At 43.2% G+C, this 23,763-nt stretch overlaps 1 protein-coding gene across 1 annotated transcript; it reads left to right on the top strand.

Moving 5' to 3' along the window:
* The first annotated feature begins 598 nt into the window (after positions 1 to 598).
* On the top strand, positions 599 to 23,335 carry smndc1 (survival motor neuron domain containing 1). Its single transcript, XM_038821581.1, has 6 exons — positions 599 to 727; positions 4,527 to 4,646; positions 17,282 to 17,424; positions 19,826 to 19,987; positions 20,108 to 20,261; positions 22,891 to 23,335. The coding sequence occupies exons 2-6, from the start codon at positions 4,527 to 4,529 to the stop codon at positions 23,026 to 23,028; spliced, it is 717 nt and encodes a 238-aa protein (XP_038677509.1). The 5' UTR covers positions 599 to 727; the 3' UTR covers positions 23,029 to 23,335.
* The last annotated feature ends 428 nt before the right edge of the window (positions 23,336 to 23,763 follow it).

Here is a 23,763-nt window from a genome sequence, read left to right as displayed (position 1 = left end):
TCATTCCGGACGATTGACAGCTCTGGGATGTCCGGAAGGTCGACAGCTCCGGGCTATCACACAGGATGATTGACAGCTATGGGCTGTCACTCAGGATGATTGACACTCCGGGCTGTCCGGATGATTGACAGTTCCGGGCTGTCACTCGATGATTGACACTCTGGGCTGTCTGGATGATTGACAACTCCGGGTGTCCAGATGATTGACAGCTCTGGGCTGTCACTCAGGATGGTTGACACTCTGGGCTGTCCGGATGATTGACAGCTCCGGGATGTCAGGATGATTGACACTCCGGGCTGTCACTCAGGATGATTGACAACTCCAGGCTGTCACTCAGGATGATTGACAGCTCCGGGCTGTCACTCAGGATGATTGACAGTTTCGGGCTGTCACTCAGGATGATTGACAGCTATGTGCTGTCACTCAGGATGATTGACAGCTCCGGGCTGTCACACAGGATGATTGAGTTTCGGGCTGTCACTCAGGATGATTGACAGCTCCGGGCTGTCACACAGGATGATTGAGTTTCGGGCTGTCACTCAGGATGATTGACAGCTCCAGCGCCTCCCGGCCCCGCCCCTGGCGGCTGTGACGTCAGGCGGTTCTCGCGAGACCGGCCGGGCGGCAGCGGAAACGGGCGCCGGGCGGACGCGGGGGTAAGTTCCGCCGCTTCAGCGACTCCATCCCGACCCAGCGGCGCCGCCATCTCAACCGAGTGGGTGGAAATGTGAGTAGCGAAGAGGGCAAGAGGCAGCCCGGGCCGCCCGCTGGTGGGGGCCACTCGGCGTTTCAAGTGCGTAGCTAGGCCCGAGGCTGCCAAACATAACGCAGCTGGGATGTGGGAGGCCTCGGAGCCGCGGCCTCGGAGGGTCGGGGCCTAGGAGCCGGGGCCTGGGGGTCGGGCCCGGTTTACATTCGGGGCCTGGGTCCCGGGTTCGGGGTCTGGACAACAACTCACATTTATGTATGGCCTGAATGACAATGAGCCCCCGGCCCCTCACCCTGGGAAACCCCGAGCCTGGCCCCGGGTGGGGGACTGTACCGGGCGACAGGAAGAATGGGATCCACCTGAAGGAGTTTGTGAGGCGGAGAGGGATCCGGAACTCGGGGCCGGGGTTTAAAACCCGAGAGATGCTCGAGAGGCCGGGATTAGAGGCACGCAGATATCTTTCTGAGAGGGCTTTGTGTGGATGGCGGACATATCAGGGAGGGGGAGGGGGGAGAGAGGCCATGGCGGAATCTGAACGTAGGGCTGGAGGTTTGAAAGCCAAGGCATTACTTGGCCGGCAGCCAGGAGAGTGGGGTTTTGCTGCGAGTTTGGACAAAGGCGGCAGACGTTTGGTTGGCCTCAGGTTTTTAAGGAGGCTGACCATGGGAGAAGTGTGTCAGAATGGTCAAGTTTGGAAGTAACAAAGGCTTGGATGAGGGTTTCAGCAGCACATGGGCTGGGGCCAGGACAATGACAAACAATGCTCTGGAAGTAAATTGTGTAGTCTACATGATGGTGCAGATCAGGGGCTGGTTTAGCACAGTGGGCTAAAGAGCTGGCTTGTAAAGCAGAACAAGTCCAGCAGCGTGGGTTCAATTCCCATACCAGCCTCCTCGAACAGGCACCGGAATGTGGTGACTAGGGGCTTTTCACCGTAACTTCATTTGAAGCCTACTTGTGATACTAAGTAATTTTCATTTCATGTTGTGAACAGAACACTTTGTACCCTCGATTGTCAAGGAAAGGGATGGATTTAGTGACAAAAGGGCGGAGTTTGGATTGCTTTTTGTCTCTGCAATATTTAGTTAGAGAAAATGTCTGCTCATTATTCGGTACAGGAGACTTACGGTGACGACGGACAGGAGGCAGCCGCACACTGGAGGGCTCCCGCTCAGGAATAAAAAATTTGGCGTTTTAACGCCCGGTCCCGGGGGCAACAGAGGTTGAAAAGGCTGTGAAAAAGGGGGTTAACGAAAGTCTGCGGGTGAGTGAAAAAGTCAGCGCAGGAACTGGTAAGGAAAGCAGAGGCTGGAGCACCAGGGGAGGCCGCATCACTCACAGCAGAAGAAATGACTACGGTGATGGCTGTGGAACTTGAAAAACAGTTCACAAAACACATGGAAGCGATGAAGAAGGAGGTGGGGGCGGTATTGAAAGTGCTGGTGGCGGAGGTGATTGCTCCGGCGAGGGCAGCGGCATCAAGCGCAGCGGCGGAGGTGCAGGAGCAAGGTGAGACACTGAAGAAAGTGGAAGAGGCATTATCGCAGCACAGTGATCAACTCACCTCGATGGGGAAGGAGTTGCGGCGGGTGATAGAGACCAACAAGGGTCTGCGAGCCAAAATGGAAGACCTGGAAAACAGATCCAGGCAACAAAATCTGAGGATTGTGGGTCTGCCCGAAAGGGTGGAGGCCGACGGAGTATTTTGTCATGATGTTGGCGAAGCTATTAGGAGAGGGAGGAATGATCCCTCCCGATATGAACTGGAACTGGCACATCGGTCGTGGAGGCCTATACCAAAGGCGAGTGAGCCACCAAGAGTAGTAACTGTGTTTCCGTAGGTATAGTGTGAAGGAGAAAGTCCTGTGCTCGGCAAAACAGAAGTGGGTGGTGCAGTGGGCTGAAGCTGGTATACGCATATATCAGGACTTTATGGTGGAGCTGGGGAGGAGGCGGGCTGCCTTCAGCCGGGTGAAGAAGGCACTGTACATCAGCAAGGTGCAGTGTGGCATAGTATATCCAGCTAAGTTGAGGGTGACCTCCAAATCCAAGGATTTTTATTTTGGGATGGCGGAAGCAACGGAGGAGTTTGCGAAGGCAGAAGGACTGTGGTAGAATTGAGAAACGGTCGTGTACCGACGTAGCTTCATGTAACTGTAATTTTTCTCTGCGTGTTGGTGTATGCACTAAATGAGTCAACACTATATATTTGGACAAGGGAAGAGATGGGGTTTTCATTTGCAATGATGGTTCTTTGGGCTTGGTGTGTATGCGGGGGTTGTGTGCTAAAGGGGATTTCTTTGTTTTCCTGGGACCGGACAAAGGGGAAGGATACAAGGGAGGGGGCCTCCACGCTGGCTGGTTTAAGCCGGTGGGGGGAGTGGTTGCGGCCATCGGAGCCTGGTGGAACAGGGTTTGGTGAGTAGTCGGGATGAAAAGTGGCAGGGGGGGAGCCGAGATTGGGGGGGATGAGTTTGAAAGAGGGGGTGGAGTCTGGGAGGGGGGGGGGGTGTCTACAACTCATGGGTGTCATTCGCGGTACTCTTTTGGGGATTGGATGGCATAGAATATTTGGGGGGGGGGGGGGCTGTATGTCAATGGTGACCATAGGCGATTCCTGATTCCTTTTTCTCTTTTTTTTCCATCTTGGGAGGGTTTGTTTTATTTCAGGTGGGGGTTGGTGGGAGGATGGGATCGTTGTTGATCAGGGGATTGACATGGTATTCGTTACCGTTTACTGTTTGTTGGTGGGGTGTAATTCTGAAGAAAATGGAGAATAAAAATATTTTTAAAAATTATTCAGGACAGGATATTGGACAAGCAGTCTGATAATTCAGAGAGAATGCACGAGCTGAGAGAAGTGCTGGTAAAGGTAGATGGTCATCAGTTTGCGTGAAAAGTGACCCTGTCTTTTGGATGATGAAGCAGCAAGGTTTCCGAAATAGATGGGAGCCCAGGATAGATCCTTCAGGGACAACAGAGGTAATGGTGTTGGAGCAGGGAGTGAAGCCAGTAGGAGCAGTTCTCTGGCTACTATATAATTGTGAAGTATGAAAGATTTACTCTGGAAAGGAAGCAAAAGAAACAATCTGTTTAAACCTTTTCCAATCTTTACAGAGGAGGGAAAAAAATCTTATTTTAAAAAGACAACGTTTGTGGTAAATATAACTTTACCCTGTGATATGCCCACATTGGTTCGTGTAAATATTTTGTTTTGGTTAGTCTACATAAGTGAAAATGTGACTTGTGAAGTACATTGAGACATTTCTCAAGATGTGCAACAATAGTGTTTAAAAAGAAGCACTATTTTTGTTTAATGGGGAGAAGGGAAATAACTATCTTTTTAACTTGGAAAACATGGCAAATATAATCTAAAATGTTCTGGAGGAATATTTTTAAATTATAACCATAACTATGCTTTTTGTTTAAAAAAAAGTCTTCAAGTTTTCCTGTTGGTTTTAACTCAAACTTCAAGCTCATTCTGATTATTAGAATATTGGTGGGAATGTGGAACTTGCTACCATGTGGAATATTTGAGGCTGAATAGGGGTGGCTGGATAAGTAGAAAAGACTAGAAGGAAATGCTGATGGAGTTGGATAAGGTAGAATGGGAGGATGCTTGTGAGGGGCATAAGCACTCACCTGGTTGGTTGAAGGACCTGTTTCTATGCTGTGAATTCTATGTGGTTCTCTCCTATTTATCAGGGCTAAATGTCACAGAAACCTTTGCAGTGACATTTACTGTGGACCTGTGTTAATCTTTTATTAGGCTTGGGAGGTTAGTATTTGTGCTTAAATGAATTGTTGTTTCTTGTAGATGTCAGATGAGCTGGCAAAGCAGCTGGCCAGTTATAAGGCACAACTTCAGCAAGTAGAAGCTGCACTGTCTTCTGACGCAGACAATGAAGATCTCCTTAAATTACAAAAAGATTTGCAGGTTGGTGTTCTATTTTATTAAACACGCGTTTTGAACTTGGATAAGAGTCCACCTCCCCCAATTTATTAATGAACGCATTTTATTTTTAGTGGAATGATAGGATACAACAAAGCGATGATTAAAGCTGTCTTTATTAATAAAAACAAACTGCTGAATAATATCTATTGAACAGGATGATTGTGGGCACATTCGGAACAATGTGTTTCCAATGTATCACTCTGGAAGCCAGAACTAAACAAAACAAAAATCTAATCACAATACAGGAAGTATTCTGTTTTACAACAACTTCATGCTGCAAGTAAAGGGTGATTCTGCCTGTGGAAACTACAGTGACTGTCTTGCTCTTCCAATGTTGTACATACTATGCACTGTGGGTAGCTGTTCCTGACGGTGCCTTAAGTCAGTGTTTCACTCGTTTTACATCAAAAATATGAAAATGATGTACTACTGTCCAGAGTTTCCTAGTTGGAAGCACACAGTTAATGTAGATGATCTGACATTTAGGAGAATAATATATTTAGATAATTTGGCCATGCAAAAGAAAAATCCATATCACAAACTCACTTGCCCGAAGTTGTTCACATTTATTGCTTTCAACAATAGAATAAGCAGCTCAGAGATTGCCTCTGCAACTGATGAGTAAAATTGAACAAAACTCTCAAAGCACCCAATGAGATACTAAACAAAATTATCAAGTCTTGTGTTAGCACTTTGGCTGTAATGAAAACCATTAGGATCCTTGGGGCTCTATGATCTTGATTTTGTTCTTCTTGGGTTGAATACTACACATTACTGATTTCAAGCAAATAGTTTAGATTGTATAACTTGGGAATGTATGCTGTGAGAGTTTGAATTGATCCATTCATCTTGATGAGAATTGTCTTACTCCAGGTCATCCATTTCATCAGACTTCTTGAACTTTTCAAACTGGTTTTGCATTGCATCTGTGTTAGTTTGGATTCCAAGAGAAAGTTCCTTTATCAGAATGGCCAACTCATTGGCTGATGAAAAGCTCGATTTACAAGTCTGCCATTGGAATAAGAGGGGCAGATTTAGTGTAAAAGTTGGGGTCTGGCTCACAAATGCGAGGATCCTGAAATAGGAACTCAAACAGTTCAAGTGCAGAAGCTACTAGGATTCTTCACCTAAGCTCAAACAGTGCACTGTAGTGTTCTGCAAATGCATGGTGACTATCTAGCGGAAATAAACTATTGAAGATAAAATGTGGCAAGTGTTTTGAAACCAGAAAAGTTGTTTGGAATCTGCCTGAATCTCTTTCTGTGCTCCTAATTGGTATGGTCACCGTATGTATTTTTATGCACAAAATCTGTCCATGTTTTTAAGGCCCGTTGTCATATTGTTACATTTGACTGTGTGTGACTGAAACGTATTGCATTCTTTTCCTCCTTCCTATTCTGTCAACTGTCATATATACTGTAGTCAGCCCACTTTTGTTTTTTTTAAAAATTCCAGTTAAGAGGCAATTTGGCGCGGCCACTCCACCTACCCTGCACATCTTTGGTGAGACCCACGCAGACACAGGGAGAATGTGCAAACTCCACGCAGATAGTGACCCGCAGCCAGGCCTTAGTGCCGAGAGGCGGCAGTGCTAACCACTGCGCCATCTTGCATCCTGTTAGCCCACTTTTTAATAGAAAATTCTTCCTTGTGCGCAGTGCTTTAAAGATGACAGTATGAAGCAGAGCTCCGAACTTTACTATTGCAAAACTTATACAACCTAGCTATAAAGCCTGTTTAGGACTTCTTTTTACATGTGTGAATATAGTACACTTACTGTAATGGTCCCACCATTACTTAATTCTTAAAATTAACTTTCTAGAGTCCGATGTTGATTTCTTCCATTTTTTTAAAATCATCCATCATTTTTAAAGCTCATGTCTAGTTGTTTTGAAAGGATAGTGTTGGGCTGCCTTATTGAACTACTATTTGATTCAAATGCGCTTCAGGGGGCAGATAAAAATTAATTATATCAGTATAGGGGCAACAGATAGGTCTGGAAAAGTGAATAGATGATCTTTTCTAAAGAACATTAGTGTGACCCAATTGGACTTTAGAGCAATTTGGCAGCTACAGTTTTACTGATCCCATCTTTTTTATTTCTAGATTTTAAACTGAATTAAAAGTCTCAGTAGGATTTGAACTCTCATTTTCTGGACTATTAGTCCAAGATCTGGAATACTAATCTAGTAATGTAAGCACTACACGACTATTTCCTATATAGGAAGTAGATGAAATTTGTAAATTCACAACAGAGATTGGAGGGTGAGGAGAGAACAGATGGCACTAGTGTACTGGAAGTGAATCAACTTGTTCTGTGTTGCTCCCATCTGACTGTATACAGCAAATGGATATCAGACTGCACAAAGGGAGGCATGCACAACAGTTCAATTGCTGTGTTTGAAAAGAGCAACTCATTTATGTTTCCTGGGTTGCCATATCTTGGGGACCATTTTACAAAGCTACTGATGTACATAATGAGATAGGCACAAGTCATCTACAGTGCCGTGCTTGCCTATTTTTTTTTGTTGCCCTGTGAGGAAGTGTTTTAAACAAAAACAAAGAAAAAACAAATGTGGGAAAAGCTCAGGTCTGGCAGCATTTGCGGAGAGAAACAGAGTTACCGTTTCAAGTCCGTTTGACTCTTCAGAGCTTAAGTGTTTTAACGTTGGTTCGACATTTCTTGCTGCTTTATGCAAGATTAGGGCCTTGCATTGTCGGATACCTCAAATGTGAGCCCACGTCCTACAGACCTGCAACTCAATAAATTAGATGATTAATGTGCTTGACCACCCGTTAGGTGGATAAACTCTTGGGATTTATGTATGTATATGCCGTTGAGGGACTGTGTCTAAAATTGCTGCAAGGCTGTGTTAATTTCTTATCCCCTTGTTATCTTTTTATGTTATTTTAAAGTAACATCCTCTAGATATTATTGTATAATCGAAACATCAGGCCTGTTGCAATCCGTCATAACCCGAGCTACCATGATAACACATTCAGGGGAATCTCAGACTGTAGTACTTCTATATTTTACATCTTTTTTTCACAGTTGATACACGCCATGTTTGATTTCAGGTGGAAATGGACTCTGCATCTTGTTCTGAGTAAGTATTAATCCTTGTCACCAGTTGCACATGGATTTAAATAGATCTGATTGGCTAAAGTAGTTAGTAGGATTTTATTCACTTAAAAAAGTTGTGTCCCCCCGCCCACCCCCCACAGATTTCTACTCTGATTTCCATAGGGGCTGGTTTAGTTCACTGGGCTAAATCGCTGGCTTTTAAAGCAGGCCAGCAGCACAGTTCAATTCCCGTACCAGCCTCCCCGGACAGGCGCCGGAATGTGGCGACTAGGGGCTTTTCACAGTAACTTCATTGAAGCCTACTCGTGACAATAAGCGATTTTCATTTAATTTCATCTCCAATCTAAATGAATTAAGATTCATTTCTTGGGACTACTACAGAAAACGTATGGTTGCATGTAATTGGAATGTCTATTCATTGTCAAGTGTACCTGTGTTATTTGCATCTGTTTCCAGTAAAATTTGGTTTCATTTTCCTTGGGTTGTGTGGAGAGGTGGCCATTAGCACAGTGCTTTGAAATGAGAAATTTTGCATACAGCGATAGCCTGGATTGAGGTTAGAAAAACCTGGCTTGCCTTAGCCGAGTGAGAAATCCTTGCCAGACTTCAGTTGATTAGAACCCACTTTCCAGCCACACACATGGCACGCATTTTCTAAATAGCGCCAGTGTTGAGCAGTCTGGTACTAAACTGCTGAAGGTGCTGCTTCTATTATCGGGTGTTGTACTTCGTTGTTGCCTTTTTATTTTTTGCAGTTCTTAGTAGCAGAAGATTTGGTACGGCTACAAATGAAAAGATTTGTCACACACAAGTACTGTTAAGGATTTGTGGTTATCTAATGTAAGAAAATATAGTAGTCATGTTGTGTTGTGACAAGTGTGTTTCAACCAGTATCCAACTTTAGGCGGAGATAACAGGCATGTTAACATTTGGTGTGGAAGATCCACGTATTAACTTGTCTGTTCTCTATGTGGATGCTGTCTAATCTTTTTTTTGTGGGGGAGGGGGGTTTCAGTTTCACAGTATCTGCAATTTTTCTTTGCTCTTTTTCTCCAACTTCTGAAGCCCCAATTTCATGTTGTGTGTTTCTTAGAGTATCTTTCCTGCCACAAGATGGTGCTGTGCAACGGTTGAGCAACACCAGGCAGCTCTTCCAGAAGCTGGGGCAGTAAATAGGAAATCCTTGTGTAGGAACAGCACAGGCTAAATATAGCTGCCGGTTCGAGTGGCATTCCTGCTAAACTTGTCCTATATTTAACAAGAGGCTTCTGAGGGAAGTACCTGACAAGATTTACAAAATCATACATTGACTGTGTATTTTTATTAATTAAAACCCAATCCTTCAATGTTATCATCATCTGGGCATTGCTGCACAGATGCACCAGTAATCAAGAGCCAGCCACCTTTTCATCCTTGAATTTACTATTAATCAGATCAACTAATTCTTATCCTGTGTCTCTGATTTTTCTTAGCCAACCTTTAGTTTACATTCATGCTCTGCTGCGACTGTGCTAATTTCCCCATTTGAGAAACATGGCTGCCTAGGGTATCCTGCCTCCAGTAGAACATAGTTGGAAGACTGGGACAGGACAGGATATCCAACAGGAGGGGAAAAAACAACTTGACTGTTCCTCACCAATCTACCTGTCGCAGATGCATCTGTCCATGACAGTTTTGGTAGGAATGACCATTTCATAGTTCATGTAAAGCCAAAGTTCTGGCTTCGCAGTGAGGACCCCTTCATAATGTTGTGTGGCACTTCCACTCTGCTGGATAGGATAGGACAGGTTCAGAACCGGTTCAAAGCTGATCTAGCAGCTCAAAGCTGGGCAACAATAGGAACTTGGGTCATCAGCAGAATTGTATTCAACCGCAGTCAGTATATCGTGGCCTGGCATATGCCTCTCTCTGCCATTAGCATTAAGTCAGAGAAAGAACCTTAATTTATTGAGGACAGCACCATGCAGTCCCACTGCTAATAGATCAGATCTAAGTTTTAACAGTTCTGCCACATCTGGTCATGAATGGTTGTAGACAGTTGAAGAATAGTGGGAAGCGGCGTCTCCATGAACATCTCCATCCTTAAGGGTGACTGAGTCCAGCATGTGTGCAAAAGGCAAGTGTAATGGGCCAGGGTGTAGAGAACCCCAAAGTGTATCATGGAGTTCACCTGACCCACGACGTTTTAAAGATTGTGGTTTCGGGAGCACATGGGCCACTCTAAAGTCGTGGTACAGCAGAAATGGAAAAGTAATTTTTAAAGCAAAACAATGTTTATTAACTTAAGTTAACCTTTTTAAAACAAACCGTGAACATCTTAGCAACCATTAATTCAAATACAACCCCCAAAGAATATAACATTAAGTAATGTGTACGCTGTCCTTTTAACATCCAGAAGACTTGCAAAAAACATAACCTTTAACAGAAGCACATCAGGTTAAAGTTACTATTCAGAATATTTATAATTCTGAATTCACCAAATGATCAAGAGACAGTCTTTTCATGGCTGAGAGAACAGCAGTACAGCTGCTTTGTCTGGCTTCAGCTCCAGCACTGAAAACAAAACCAAAAAGACACAGACACACCCAACCTTTTCTCAAAGTGAAACTAAAAAGCAGAGCCAGAGCTCAGCTCCACCCACACTCTGACATCACTGCAGTAACGAGCAGCCAAACATTTCTTAAAGTGACATTTTCATGACAGCAAGGCTGAATTGTTTGTAATCACCTTTAGTCTGGCGTGCTAAGTGGATGATCTACCTTGGCCTCCTCCTGAGGTCCCTATCATCACATAAGTCAGTTGTCCCCAGTACAGTCCACTCCGTGATATCAAGACTTAGCTGAGCCACTGGAGACAAAGGCTATGGGCCCAACATGATCCTAGCTGCAGTATGTAGACATGTTCCAGTAGAACTACAGCACTGTCATCTACACATTAAAGTGGAAAATCGCTCATGTAAGTCTTGTTACAATATTGGGAGAAATCCAATTTGACAAGTCACAGCCCCATCCACCTTAATCATCAGCAAAGTGAACGAAGGTGTTATTGACAGTACTCGAGTCACAATTATCCATAACTTGCTGACAGGTTATGTTGTACGGCTATCATTTTGGGCCTTGGCCACCACTGCGGGAGTTCCTCAGGGACAGTAACCTTGGTGTAACCATCTTCAGCTGAATGCAGCATGACCTGGCTAATTTGTAAGCTTGGGCTGATGAGTGGTAAATAGAATTTATGCAAGGTAAATACCATCTTCAACAAGAGAATGTCCACCCCCCCCCCCCCCGACATTTACTGGCATTACCATTATTGTACTGCACACTAATATCCTAGTGACAACCATTGATCAGAAACTTTAGGCCAGCCATATAAATAGTGTGGCTGGCTGGCAGTTCTGCAGTGAAGACTGCCCTCCTGACTCCTCAAAGCCTTTCCACCATTTATAAGGTTTAAGACGTTTAAGGAGTCTGGTGGAATAATCTGTTAACTGGATGAGGGCAGCTCCACTTGAGAAGCCTGGCATCAGCCAGGATAGGGGCGCCACAGTGGTTAGCACAGCTCCAGGGTCCCAGATTCAATTTCGTCCTTGGGTGGCTGTCTGTGAAGTTTGCACATTCTCCCGTGTCTGCGTGGGTTTCCTCCGGGTGCTCCGGTTTCCTTCCACAGTCCAATGATGAGCAGGTTAGATGGATTGGTCATGATAAATTGCCCCTCAGTATCCAAAAGGTTAGGTGGTGTTACTGGGTTACGGGGATAGGGAGGAGGTGTGGGCTTGGGTAGGGTGCTCTTTCCAGGAGTCGGTGCAGACTCGATGGGCCGAATGGCCTCCTCTGCACTTTAAATTCTATGAAAACATCTAATCAGCACCCATTAGTCATCTTAAACATTTATTCCCTCCACCACTGGTGCATAATGGCAGCAGCGTGCACCAAGTTGTACTGCAGCAACTTGTCAAGTCTTCAATGACAGAAACTCCCAAACCCATGAGCTTTACCGACTCGGTCACTATGGGAACACCACCACCTGTAATTGCCATTCTTAGTCACATACCATTGAAACTATTCATCATTCTTCCATTGTCGCTGGATCAAAATCCAGCAGTTAGTTCCCTTCCTAATACGGTGCTGACAGCATCTGGACTGCAACATTTCAAGAAGGCGGCTCACTTCCATCTTCTAACGGGCAATTAGGGATGGGTAGTAAATGCTGGCCTTGCCAGCAACACCCACAGGCTGTGAATGAATAAAGATTCTCTTGCTATCATTCTGTTTACTATGGGGCAGTGGGTCAAGTGGGAAGGTTTGAGAGGGAGTGAAGTGACTTGCTGAACAGTTGTCTCTATCATTCCCCAGGCCTGTCAATATGTTGTTACCGTCCAAACTCTAAACTTTTACTGTCGAATACTGGTCTTAAAGGAGAAAGTGAGTGTTTAAGGGCAAATATTACTACACTTTCCTGTCACATTTTGAGAATTTATTTTGAAAGTATCCTGTATTCCTCCACAACTCCACTTCCATTTCCCTTTGGAAACTTGCTATTCCAGGTCTCCAGCTCACCAGAGAGCTAATATTCGCCATGAGGTTAGCCAGCAAGTGACTCCAGCAGAGATTGGAATGCAGGACTGAAGAGATTGACAATTGGAAGTCAGCAGTATTCAAACTCAGTACCACCTGGTTTCTTGGTAAGCTTGAATCCTGAAATGGCTGGCTGCTGGAGCTTGTGGCAGAGGAGCAAGATATCTCTTTATTTTAATTTAAGGACATAAATATTTTAAAGTATTGTTGGGATGTGCATTCATTTTGCCCTCTTTAAGGTGACGCTTTTCTTTAAATTGTTTTCCCCCTTTGACCAACCTGAGGTGCGATTTGTCTTTCAGTGTTACTTTGCAAACTGCTGCTAGCAGAATGCCAGAAAATGGATAAATTAGGACCAGGAGGTACCCCACAGCTTCAGCAGAAAGGGCAATTCATGACCACCAACCCTCCCCACCCTAGCTTTATGGTTCACAAAGAAATAAACTAGTACGGATCACTTGAACTGTGCACTTAGTTCATACTCAAATCCACAGAGTACAACTGAGTGATTGCAGCAGAAGTAGATATTTTCGATAATGAGCGATTTTTCAATCGTAGGTAACACACCGCAACACTTGATGAGAATTTCATATTCTGGCATTAAAAGAGGAAGTGGGAGGCTCATGAAGATGGAATGAACCCATGGGATCCAGGACAATTTGCCAGATTTGATCCAAAACTGGCTTAGTGGTAGGAGGCACAGAATGGTGGTTGAAGGTTGTTTTGTGACTGGAAAGCTTGTGTCCAGCAGGGATCGGTGCTGGGTCTCTTGTTTGTAGTGTACATTAATTATCTGGGTGTGAATTTAGGTATGATAAGTACGTTTACAGATGCCACAAATTGGTAGTGTAAATAGTGAGGAGCAAGGCCTTAGATTGCAGGACAATATTGACGGGCTGGTTAGATGGGTGGAAGAGTGGAATTTAACCATAAAAAGTGGGAGGACTAGCAAGGCATGGAAATATGCAATGAATGATTGGACCCTAGGAAGTACGGAGGATCAAAGGGGTCTTGGTGATATCATGGCCTAGCTGTTAAGAGAAGCAAGAGAGGAAATAGCAGAGGCTATTATTTTCCAGCCCCCTTTGGCTATGGGCCTGTTTCTGGAGGACTGCTAATGTGTCCTTGTTTATAAAGGGAGAAAGGATTAGTCCTGAGTAATTACAGGCCAATTGTCTAACCTTGTGGTTGGTAAATTATTGAAAGAAAAAACTCAGAGCAACAGTATTAATCGTCATTTAGAAATGCATGGTTGCTCGAAGACAGTCAGCATGGACTTGATAAGAGAAGTTTGTGTCTGACTAACTTGATTGCAATTTTTGAGAAGGGTGGCACTTTTCATATAGTGAAATTCTGAACAATCCCACATGACAGGCCAATCAGAAAAGTTAAATCTTGTGGAAAGTTGGATCTAAAATTGGTTCAATGCCAGGAAGCAAATTGTAGCAGGTGTTTTTGTCTTGCTCCATGCGGTACATATATCAGTGATTTAGATTTAAATGTAGGGGGCATGATTACAAAATTTGCAAATGATAATTGGTCATGTGGTCAATATTGAGGAAGAAAGCTTCAGGAAGATATCAATGGGCTGATCAGGTGGGCAGGGGTGGTCTTGTGGGGCAATGGATAGCACCTGTGCCTCTGAGCCAGTAGCTGCGGGTTCAAGTCCCACTTCAGGACTCAATGGCCAAGAAAGGTGAGTTCATGACGTGGCCAAATGGATTGTGTATCAACTTGTATATCTTTCCAATATATGCCAATTGCAGGTAGTAAGAATTAGAGAGATTCCTGGCCAGCCAGCTGCAGAAGGCAATGGCAAACCACTGCAACACCGTGCCAAGCTTAACCATGGACTAACACAGAAGTCCATGGGCACTAAATCCCTTTCAGGACATAGTTCCTGAAGAGTGTGGGGGAGATCAGGTGAGCAGAAAGTGGTAAATGGAATTCAGTCTGAAGATGTGCGAAGTAATGCATTTGGGGAGGTTTAATAAAGCAAGGAATGCAGAATCAATGGTTGGATGCTGAGAGGTGTAGAGGAACTGAGTGCATGTCCACATATCCCTGAAGGTGTCAGCGCAGGTAGTTGAAATAAAGCAGATATTTTCCTTTATTAGTTGCGGCGTAGAATATAAGAGCAGGAATGTTATGCTAGAAGTGGATTGAACACTAGTTAAACCACCATAGAGTGGATAGTAATAACCTATCCTGAGCAGAGGGGTCAATAACCAGGGGCAATAGATTTTAATTAATTAGAACATAGAACAGTACAGCATAGAACAGGCCCTTCGGGCCTCGATGTTGTGCCAAGCTTTGTCCGAAACTAAGATCAAGCTATCCCAATCCCTGTCATTCTGGTGTGCTCCATGTGCCTATCCAATAACCGCTTGAAAGTTCCTAAAGTGTCCGACTCCAGAATTCTAAGGAAGTTGAAAAGCAATATCTTCACCCAGATTGTAGGCATCTGGAACACTGCCTGACAGGAGAGTGGAGGCAGAAATCCTCATTTTCAAGTACTTCGATAAGCTCTTAAAATGCCATAACCTGCAGGTCACAGATTAAGAGCTGGAGACTAGGACTAGTCTGGATGCTCTCTTGTTTTGTATGGAGACATGGGCTGAATGGCTTCCTTCTGTTCCTGAATTACCATGATTATATGACCGTGGTCTCGGGCATTGCAGACTACATAACAGGATGGATGAGAATATGTGTAGCTTGAGGTCATATTGTGTCTCCCAGTTTTTCTTTTCAAGTGACCCTCCTAGCTCTGTGTATTTGAAAGTAACTGAATTGGTGCCCCCTCCCCCACCTTGCTCCACAATCCTACTCTGTGGAAAAACATCTTGTAAAATCCACATCTTTGATCTTGCCTATGGTTCCTAACTTTAACCGTGCCCCCTACCACAGTCAGTTGGTGTTTCACTTTTTAAAAAACCACTCAAGTGATTCTATTTCAGTTTATTATAAAAGTCTAAATTATTGGTCATGGAGGGGTTTATCAACCTCGACCTGTGAGCTGGCTCTCAAATATTGTTGACAACATGAATGAGATTAAAGACCCTAATAGATAGCATTAACAATGTTTGTTCTGCTACTCACTTGTAAAGTCCAGAGCCTGTCCCTGGCATTATTTGGAAGTAGAGCAAGTTTTTCTCCTCCAGTGTGTTATCACTTGGCTTTGCTCCAATGCCAGGTTATCCCTGCCTTTGGAGTTGCACTGTGGTCTTTGCATCTGTTCAACTACCAGTGGGACAAAGCAGCCTTGCTGGATGGTGTAAATGCAACCGAGAAGAATCCAGAAAGCTTTAGTCACTGATATTGATTGAATATATGTTGTGAAATTTAATCCAAAATTATTGCAGTTGGCTGGTGGTGGCTGTATCTTGGTGTTTGAGATCATGGATTTGTAGTCTTTACTACTACCAACAACTTTGTGTCGCACTCTTAAATAGTGCTTCACAAGAGCATTCAGTCAGAATTTGGTATTCAGCCACATAAGCAGATATGGGACTAGTAACCAAAGGTTTGGTTAAAGGGTTGGGTTTTAAAGCATGTCTTGAAGGAGAGTTTTAGAGAGGGGGGGTTGAGAGCTCCGGCAATTGAAGGCAATGGTAATTGGGGAATTGTGGGAGTGCAGAGATCATAGAGGATTACGAGGCTGAAGGAGGTGAAAGGTAGCATGGTTGGGGTGGCCGAAGTGATGGAGGGCTTTGAACAAAAAGATGAGATCTTTCAAGATAGTGGATAGCACTGTGGCTTCACAGCGCCAGGGTCCCAGGTTCGATTCCCCGTTGGGTCACTGTCTGTGCGGAGTCTGCACGTTCTCCCCGTGTCTGGGTTTCCTCCGGGTGCTCTGGTTTCCTCCCACAGTCCAAAGACGTGGAGGTTAGGTGGTTTGGCCATGCTAAATTGCCCTTAGTATCCAAAACGTTTAGGAGGGGCTATTGGGTTATGGGGATAGGATGGAAGTGAGGGCTTAAGTGGGTTGGTGCAGACTCGATGGGCCGAATGGCCTCCTTCTGCACTGTATGTTCTATGTACTCTATGTATGTAAGATCAAATTATTGCCAGCCTGGGAGCCACTGCAGGTCAGCGAGCACAGTGATGTTGGGTGAATGAACTTCAGCAGAATTTTGCGAAAGCTCGAGTTTAAGTTGGGCGCCAGCCTGGAGAGCATTGAAATAGTTGGGTCCAGAGATAGGAAAGACACGTATGAGGACTGATCAAATGAAACATTAACAGAAACTAGTCAGAAATGTTCTGATTTCTGATTGTGTACCTGAGTTGAAGTGGCCAATTTGTGTAAAAAAGGGTGTAGAATGGTTTTCCACGTAGCTTTCACTCGGCTTCATGAAGACTGTATGTGCGTGCATGTGCATCAATTTGGAGACCTCTATAAAGTAATACAAACGGACCAATCACATCAATGCCATCTACATTTACTGCAAAATACAATGGGGTTTAGAACGGAGATCAGTATCGATCGGAGTTTTGACCTCTTGTCTAATTGCAGAAATTGTGTCTTTCTTTTGTTAAAAGTCCTAAATAAGGAATCTTAGTTTATGACTAAATTCTGTATTAGAATATTTAACAAAAATTCTGTGGAGTGGTGATTCGGAAACTGAATTCAATGCTCAAACACTGCTTTTCTTTGCTTGTTTCACTTTTTATTTGCTCTCATCATTTTGAGAAGCCACAAACAGGCACAGGTCAGTATTGTTGGCATACAGGTCTAACCTCCTGGTATCAAGTGATCAGATAATTTTGATTATGGGGAAGAAATAAGGTTTCATTTGTTTGCAGCGTAATGGTTTCTTTACCGTTCCCAGTTTGAATAAGATGCTGACTAAACTAGCTTGGTGTTGAAACTAGATCCAAAAGTGCACAAGATATGGTTTGATTATTTTTTTTTTAAAAAGAGCAGAACTAAATTCTATATTTACTTGCATGTCTTGCAGGAAGTAATAGAGCTGACCAGAGACCTGCTGTCAAACCAGCCTTCTGTTGCTGCAGCCAATGCTGATAGCTCGACAAATTCCGTTCCCAGTCATAAATGGAAGACTGGTGACAAGTGCCTGGCCATTTGGAATGAGGATGGACAGTAAGTGTAGAACTCTCTAACAGTACATCAATAGAACAGTAGGAAATGGTAAGAGATTCTTTGAGACTTATTCTGGAATTTGTCACTTGGATCAATTACACAATATCTAATATATAATTTATGGAAGGAGAGTTAGTTTTTAAACAATTTTTTATTAAAGTTTTTCAATATTTACAAATAACACCACAAACCTTCAAAACTGGCACCGCATAAATTCTGTGTACATGATTACATAAAAAGACATAACACCAGCATGGTTGGTTCAACTTAATCATTAAACTTGGTGCCTCGGCTTATACAAGGGAAAAACGATGAACGGTTAAGCTATGAAAATGTGGTAAAATGGTGCAGACCTTTCCATTGTATATTCAGGACATCGATGGTCACGATGAAAGAAAACATTTTAAAGGAACCTCTGTTGGGAGGGCTGAGAGTACACAATTTTTCTCTTGTAGAGATTGTTCATACAGCCAAAGAAAATATAAGACAAGATTTTTGCGTCCCGTTCGGGCATGCACCAAAATATACCTCTCCCAACTCCAATTATACCAGAGGCACCAGTGACACATTATATCTTTTTCTTGGATATGAGACCTACCTGTACCTTTGTAGGAGCCAGTTAACAATTCCCTGGGCCCAGAATAGGAAAGAAATTCACTAGACATTAGTTTTAAGGGGATATTCTGCATGTAACCACAAGGTGCGACAAATCCCCAAAATCTAGTACAGTGCAGAATGATCATTCCACATATATATATATATATTTTTTTCCTTCCAATTAAGGGGAAACTTAGCGTGGTCTATCCACCCAAACGGCACATCTTTGGTTTGTGGGGGGTGACACCCACATAGACACTGGGAGAATGTGCAAACTCCACACAGTCACCCGGGGTCAAGATCAAACCTGGGTCCTGAGAAGACAGGGCGGCATGGTGGCACAGTTGTGACGCTATGATGCTGACATGATGCTATAACTGCCCCCTCAAGGGCAATTAGGAATGGGCAATAAGTGCTGGCCCAGCCTGCAACGCCCTCGTCCCATGACAAAATATTTTTTAAAGTTCTTGTGACTTTACTGATTGCTCATGATTTCAGTGGGTACAGCATTGGCGGGTCAGCTCACAGATTTCACCATAAAAAGCAACCACCCAGTTAGAATCATCCCAGTTTATGTTTCCTATAGAATACTGTTTTATTAATGATCATGAAACATTGCCCTCCTTGGAGATGCCTGATAGCCCAAATACACTTGAAACAGAAGCTGCTGGTGCAAATCTTTCAAATTACCTGTGGTGGAAACTTAGGAAAGAGAGTTTCATTTCAGGCCACTGAGCATATGCAAATTCTCATTCTAACCTGTTCTGTCAGACAAGCAACATTAACATTTCACTTTCTGGTGCTTTATATATGCTCATCTAAAATGGTCATTGTGGCTTCATTGGTCCAGATTTCATGGTCAGTGGCGAAGCGACAGTGCTTGTTGCTGGCCTCAAGCAAAGTAGCCCCACAGAGATCTAGAAAACCAAGTGGGATTGCCCCTTTCCCAACAATGACCGTGGTGCCAAGTCAAGAGGATGTCATCAAGCTGTGTAAGCAGTCAATCACGTTGAAGTATCCTTGCAGGCAGACCGCAAACCAGGAAGTAAAATGCACTGAATTATTTTTTTTATTTTGCTTTCTCAAATTTTAAATAATTGGGACTAAGTTTTGGAATTATGACAGAAGCTGAAATATTTTATACACTTCATAAAATAAAATTAATGGAGAAATTTGACATTCCACAAATAAAAAGGTAGTTTTCAGGGCCAGTCAGGCTGTTCAATGATGATTACTTAGTACCTTAAAATGTATAACGTTTTCGAGGACTTTTACAGTAGACTAATAATGGAAGCGCTCGCCAATTAATTTCTATTTGATTACAGCCTGGGGGGACTTCAATAATGCACCCTATGGGGAGGCTTCAGATCAATGACCACAGCTTTTGCTTTTCCATGTTTCACTGCATGTGCAGACTCCAGCAATTGCTGTCAGTTTCAGAGGATTCATGGCAATGAAGGCTGTCAATTTCACTGTCATTACTACTGGAAAATCTGAGCCTTTGTTTTATTCATTTTGATTTAAAAAGTTTCAGTGGCAGAGTTATATATTAATATTTAATATGTGGTTAAAATCAACAGATAGAACTTTTAAATAGATCTTGTTAAACTGCCAGAAATATTGTGAAAACCCAAAAATCTGTTCCAAACATCTGTTTATGGATTAATGTTGCAGCTTTAGTCTTCAATAAATTATTAAAAGTAATTTGAGAAACATAACATTTTAAAATTTTTATTGTTAGAAATTTGTAGGGACTGATTGTCAAACCTCTACTCACATGCTTACAGCCCTAACTTCCTTTCAGATTGTATGAAGCGGAGATTGAAGAGATTGACCAGGAAAATGGCACGGCTGCCATCACCTTTGCTGGATACGGTAATGCTGATGTGCTCCCCTTGGTCAACCTGAAACCAGTTGAAGAAGGAAACGATTCTGAAGAACAGGGTGGCGACAAACCCAAATCGAAGTGAGTGTTGGCAAGGCAGTTAAGTGTTTGTGTAACCAAGATACTTGTTTCTAATGCGTGGGAAACAACATCCTAAGTTATACCATTTTCTTAGTGGTTTTTGGTTTGGGCTGCTTACAGGAAGGAAATGGTCGCCCAGCAGAGGGAGTACAAGAAGAAAAAAGCATTAAAAAAGGCCCAGCGAATGAAGGAGCTTGAACAGGAGCGAGAGGAGCAAAAAGTAAAATGGCAGCAGTTTAATAACAGAGCCTATTCCAAGAACAAAAAAGGACAGGTCTGTATTGTTCAGTGTAGTTAAAAAAAAATACCCTACAGCTTTGTTATATTGAATGATCTGAGGAAGAGTTGGGAATCATAGTGGATAGCCAGTTGTTGGTTTTTTTGCCTATTTAATTATAATTACTGTTAATAAAAGGTTACATATGTTTAAATATACAAATCTAGTCGCTGTGGTCAAATTTAACTCCACCAAAGCCACAGGTATTAATATAAAATGGAATTTCACCTGTGTTGAAACTCCAGGTCAAGTGGGGTTGGAATTGACTAGCCCAGGGTGCCTCTTGGCCTTGCACATCACCACTCGACTATTGCCACAAAGCCAGGGAATCAACCCTAGTTCAATGAAGAGCGCAGGAGGGCATGCCAGGATCAGCACATGGTGTAGATGCCAACCTGATGAAACTGCAACACAGGACTGCTTGCATGCCAGACAAAAGCAGCATGCGATCACCTAGCTCAGTTCTGCCACATCCAGCCCTGAATGATGGTGGACAATTAAACTGCCGGTGGAGGGGGCTCTATAAATATCCTCACCCTGAGGGCCCTGCACAATAGTGCAAAAGAGAAGGCTGAAACATTTCCAACCTCCTCCTGCCTGGCTCCATTCTCTCCTTAGCCAAAGTGCTGAGCAACTGATCCATCTCTCCCACCTCCTGAGGTCCCCAGTGTCACAAGAAAGTTCCAGACTTACCACATTCTGAGAGAAAACATTTCTCCTCATTTCCGCCTCTTCAATCTAAGTTCTGGTTCTAGTCTCTCCAACAATGAAACCACTGGTTTCATCATCGCTGAACCCCCACTATCTACATCTTTAGGGTTACCATTGACCAGAAACTGAACTGGACCAGCCACATAAACATTGTGGCTGCAAGAACTGGTCAGAGGCCGAGAATTCTACAGTAACCCATGTCCTGACTTCTTACAGCACAGGTCACAAGTGTTTTGGAATGCCCTCCCAGTGTAAAACAAACTGGACACCATCTGGGGCAAAACAGCTTGCTTAATTGGCACCCCACCCATTACCTTAAACATTCACTCCCTCTACCACTGCACAGTGGCCATCTACAAGATGCACCGTAGCAACTTGCCAAGACACCTATGACAGCACCTTCCAAACCTGTGCCCTCTACCTAGGAAGGCAGAAGCACGGGAAAACCACCACCTGCAAGTTCCGTTCCAAGCCACACATCGTTTTGACGTGTGGAACTATATTTATTTCCCTGCATTTTGCTGTGTCAAAGTCTTGGAACTCACTCCCTAACAGCACTTTGTGTGTACCTGTATCTACGCTACATGGACTGCAGTAATTCAAGAAGGTAACTCACCGCTGCCCCCTCAATGGCAAGTACAAGGATCGGATAACAAATACCGGCCATGCCAGTGATAGCCACATCCTGTGAAAGAATAAACAAAAGTTAGTTGTAATAGGTCCGTGTGAACTTCAAAAAGACTGGCAGTGAAATATGGGACATTTATTTTTATGTTCCTCAAATAGCTGTAGAGAAACATTGGGAGTGCACCTACATGTACCTGTCCCCATCTTGATAGCACTTTGGCTGTCATTTTGGTTTAGATAAAATATTAATATTGGAAGATGCGGAATGTGAAGTGAAAGAACCTCTACATTAGTCCCAGTGTTGATGAGCCTTTGAAATGTTTTTCATTCCTCTTCCTTAGTAGCGTCTCATTATTTTTGGTTGCAGGCTGTGCACATGTCAGATTCTGTCACTCCTCCAGTTTATTTTCCAGCTGCTGATTAGGATTTCATAGGAACGTATGTAGCCCCTCGAGCCTGCTCTGCCATTCAATTACTCATCTGTGGCTATACTTGCCTTTGGCCCATATCTCTTGATAACTTTGCTTAACAAACCTTTATCTGTCTCAGATTTAAAATTAACAAAGGATCTAACATTGCCATTTGTGGAAGAGAGTTCCTAACATCTCACCTCAATGGTCTGGCCCTAATTTTTCAACACTGCCCCCTAATTCTAGAATCTCCAACCAGTGGAAACAAATGTCATTGTACTCGAATGCAGAATTGATTTAAAAATGTATCTCATTCTCTGGAGAAGCACTATGTCCCTAGATGGTGGGTCTGCTTGATATTCGCCACATCAAAATTGTGCGTAGGATGTCTTTCATCACTTTGTGATGTGGTTAAGTTGCTGCTAAGTCATGCTATCATAACCAACAACCACACGTAAAAAAATTGTTGCATCTCTTGTTTTTGGTTTCAAACACTTCTTACAGTGGAGTTGCTCTTTAGTTGTTTCCCGCCTTCGCTCAAGTGTCCACACACCCTGACTCCAAGGAGTTGCAAGTTGGCTTTATTCTGCATTGAGACCTTTATTTTGCAATGTGATTTTAAACTATCATAACAGTTTTTTATTACATCAGATTTGTGTGAGAGTGCAGCTGTGTGTGTGTATAGGAATTTACATGTAAGTTGCAGTCTGATGTATTCTGATTTGGTCGAGAATTGTGTTAACAGGCAAAGTAATCAAATGTAAAATGGAAATGATCAAAAACATATCTTCCACCAGAAACATTTTATCATTCTAAATGCCAAGAAAATAATTTTTTTTCAAGCTGTTGGAGCTCATGTTGTTGTTTTTTTTTTAAAGGTAAAGAAAAGTATTTTTGCCTCACCAGAGAGTGTGACTGGAAAAGTTGGAGTTGGCACATGCGGGATAGCAGACAGACCGATGACTCAGTACCAAGACACGTCCAAATACAATGTGCGGCATCTTATGCCACAATAATTGGCACCTGTACAAAGTGTTTCCAAGACAATGTATTTCTTTTTTTTTGTGGATGTCCTATTACATTAGTGCACTTTTAATAGTTTTCTTTTGCCAAGTTCACTTGGTGTATCAGCACAAAATTGTAGCTGTGATACCAGATATGTGAGAAAGTAGATTGTGTATAGTTACCATCCATTACTGAGGCAGTTGGAGGATTTGATAAATCGATCTTCCCATTTGAGGAAGTGTAATTTTTACAAATTGAAGTTTTTTTTGTTTTTTATGTATAATTGGGCAATTTTAACAAATAAAAAAAGTAAAATAACTCCTGTGTATTTGCTGGCTTAAAATAAATGTCAAAGTAATGAATTAAGTGAGATGTTGAGTATGAAAGGTTAGTTTTTTGCTTGCAGTGTCCTATGCTGAATTTTACTCTAAATTGAAAAGCAGATTTGGACATGGACCATCTCGAGGAAGAGTCCTCCCCACTGAAGTTCTACAGATGGGTGACTGCAGCAGCTGCCTGGATGAAATTGATGTTTCGTCCCAATTCTATAACTAGGGGGATTGAGTTTCGGAGCCACGAGGTCATGCTGCAGCTGTACAAAACTCTGGTGCGGCCGCACCTGGAGTACTGCATGCAGTTCTGGTCACCACATTATAGGAAGGATGTGGAAGGTTTGGAAAGGGTTCAGAGGAGATTTACTAGGATGTTGCCTGGTATGGAGGGAAGGTCTTACGAGGAAAGGCTCA

This window comes from Scyliorhinus canicula, chromosome 16 (genome assembly GCF_902713615.1).
Source record: "Scyliorhinus canicula chromosome 16, sScyCan1.1, whole genome shotgun sequence".
In the NCBI taxonomy this organism is placed as follows: Eukaryota; Metazoa; Chordata; class Chondrichthyes; order Carcharhiniformes; family Scyliorhinidae; genus Scyliorhinus; species Scyliorhinus canicula.
The sequence above is the reverse complement of the archived record's forward strand: the minus strand, read 5'-3'. Positions and strand labels throughout refer to the sequence as shown.

Bases quoted from the DNA above. Each gene is read 5' to 3' on its own strand.
- smndc1 (XM_038821581.1), top strand. From the start codon at position 4,527: ATGTCAGATGAGCTGGCAAAGCAGCTGGCCAGTTATAAGGCACAACTT. The intron at 4,647-17,281 runs GTTGGTGTTCTA...CATGTCTTGCAG, and splicing joins AATTACAAAAAGATTTGCAG to GAAGTAATAGAGCTGACCAG. The intron at 20,262-22,890 runs GTCTGTATTGTT...TTTTTTTTAAAG, and splicing joins CCAAGAACAAAAAAGGACAG to GTAAAGAAAAGTATTTTTGC.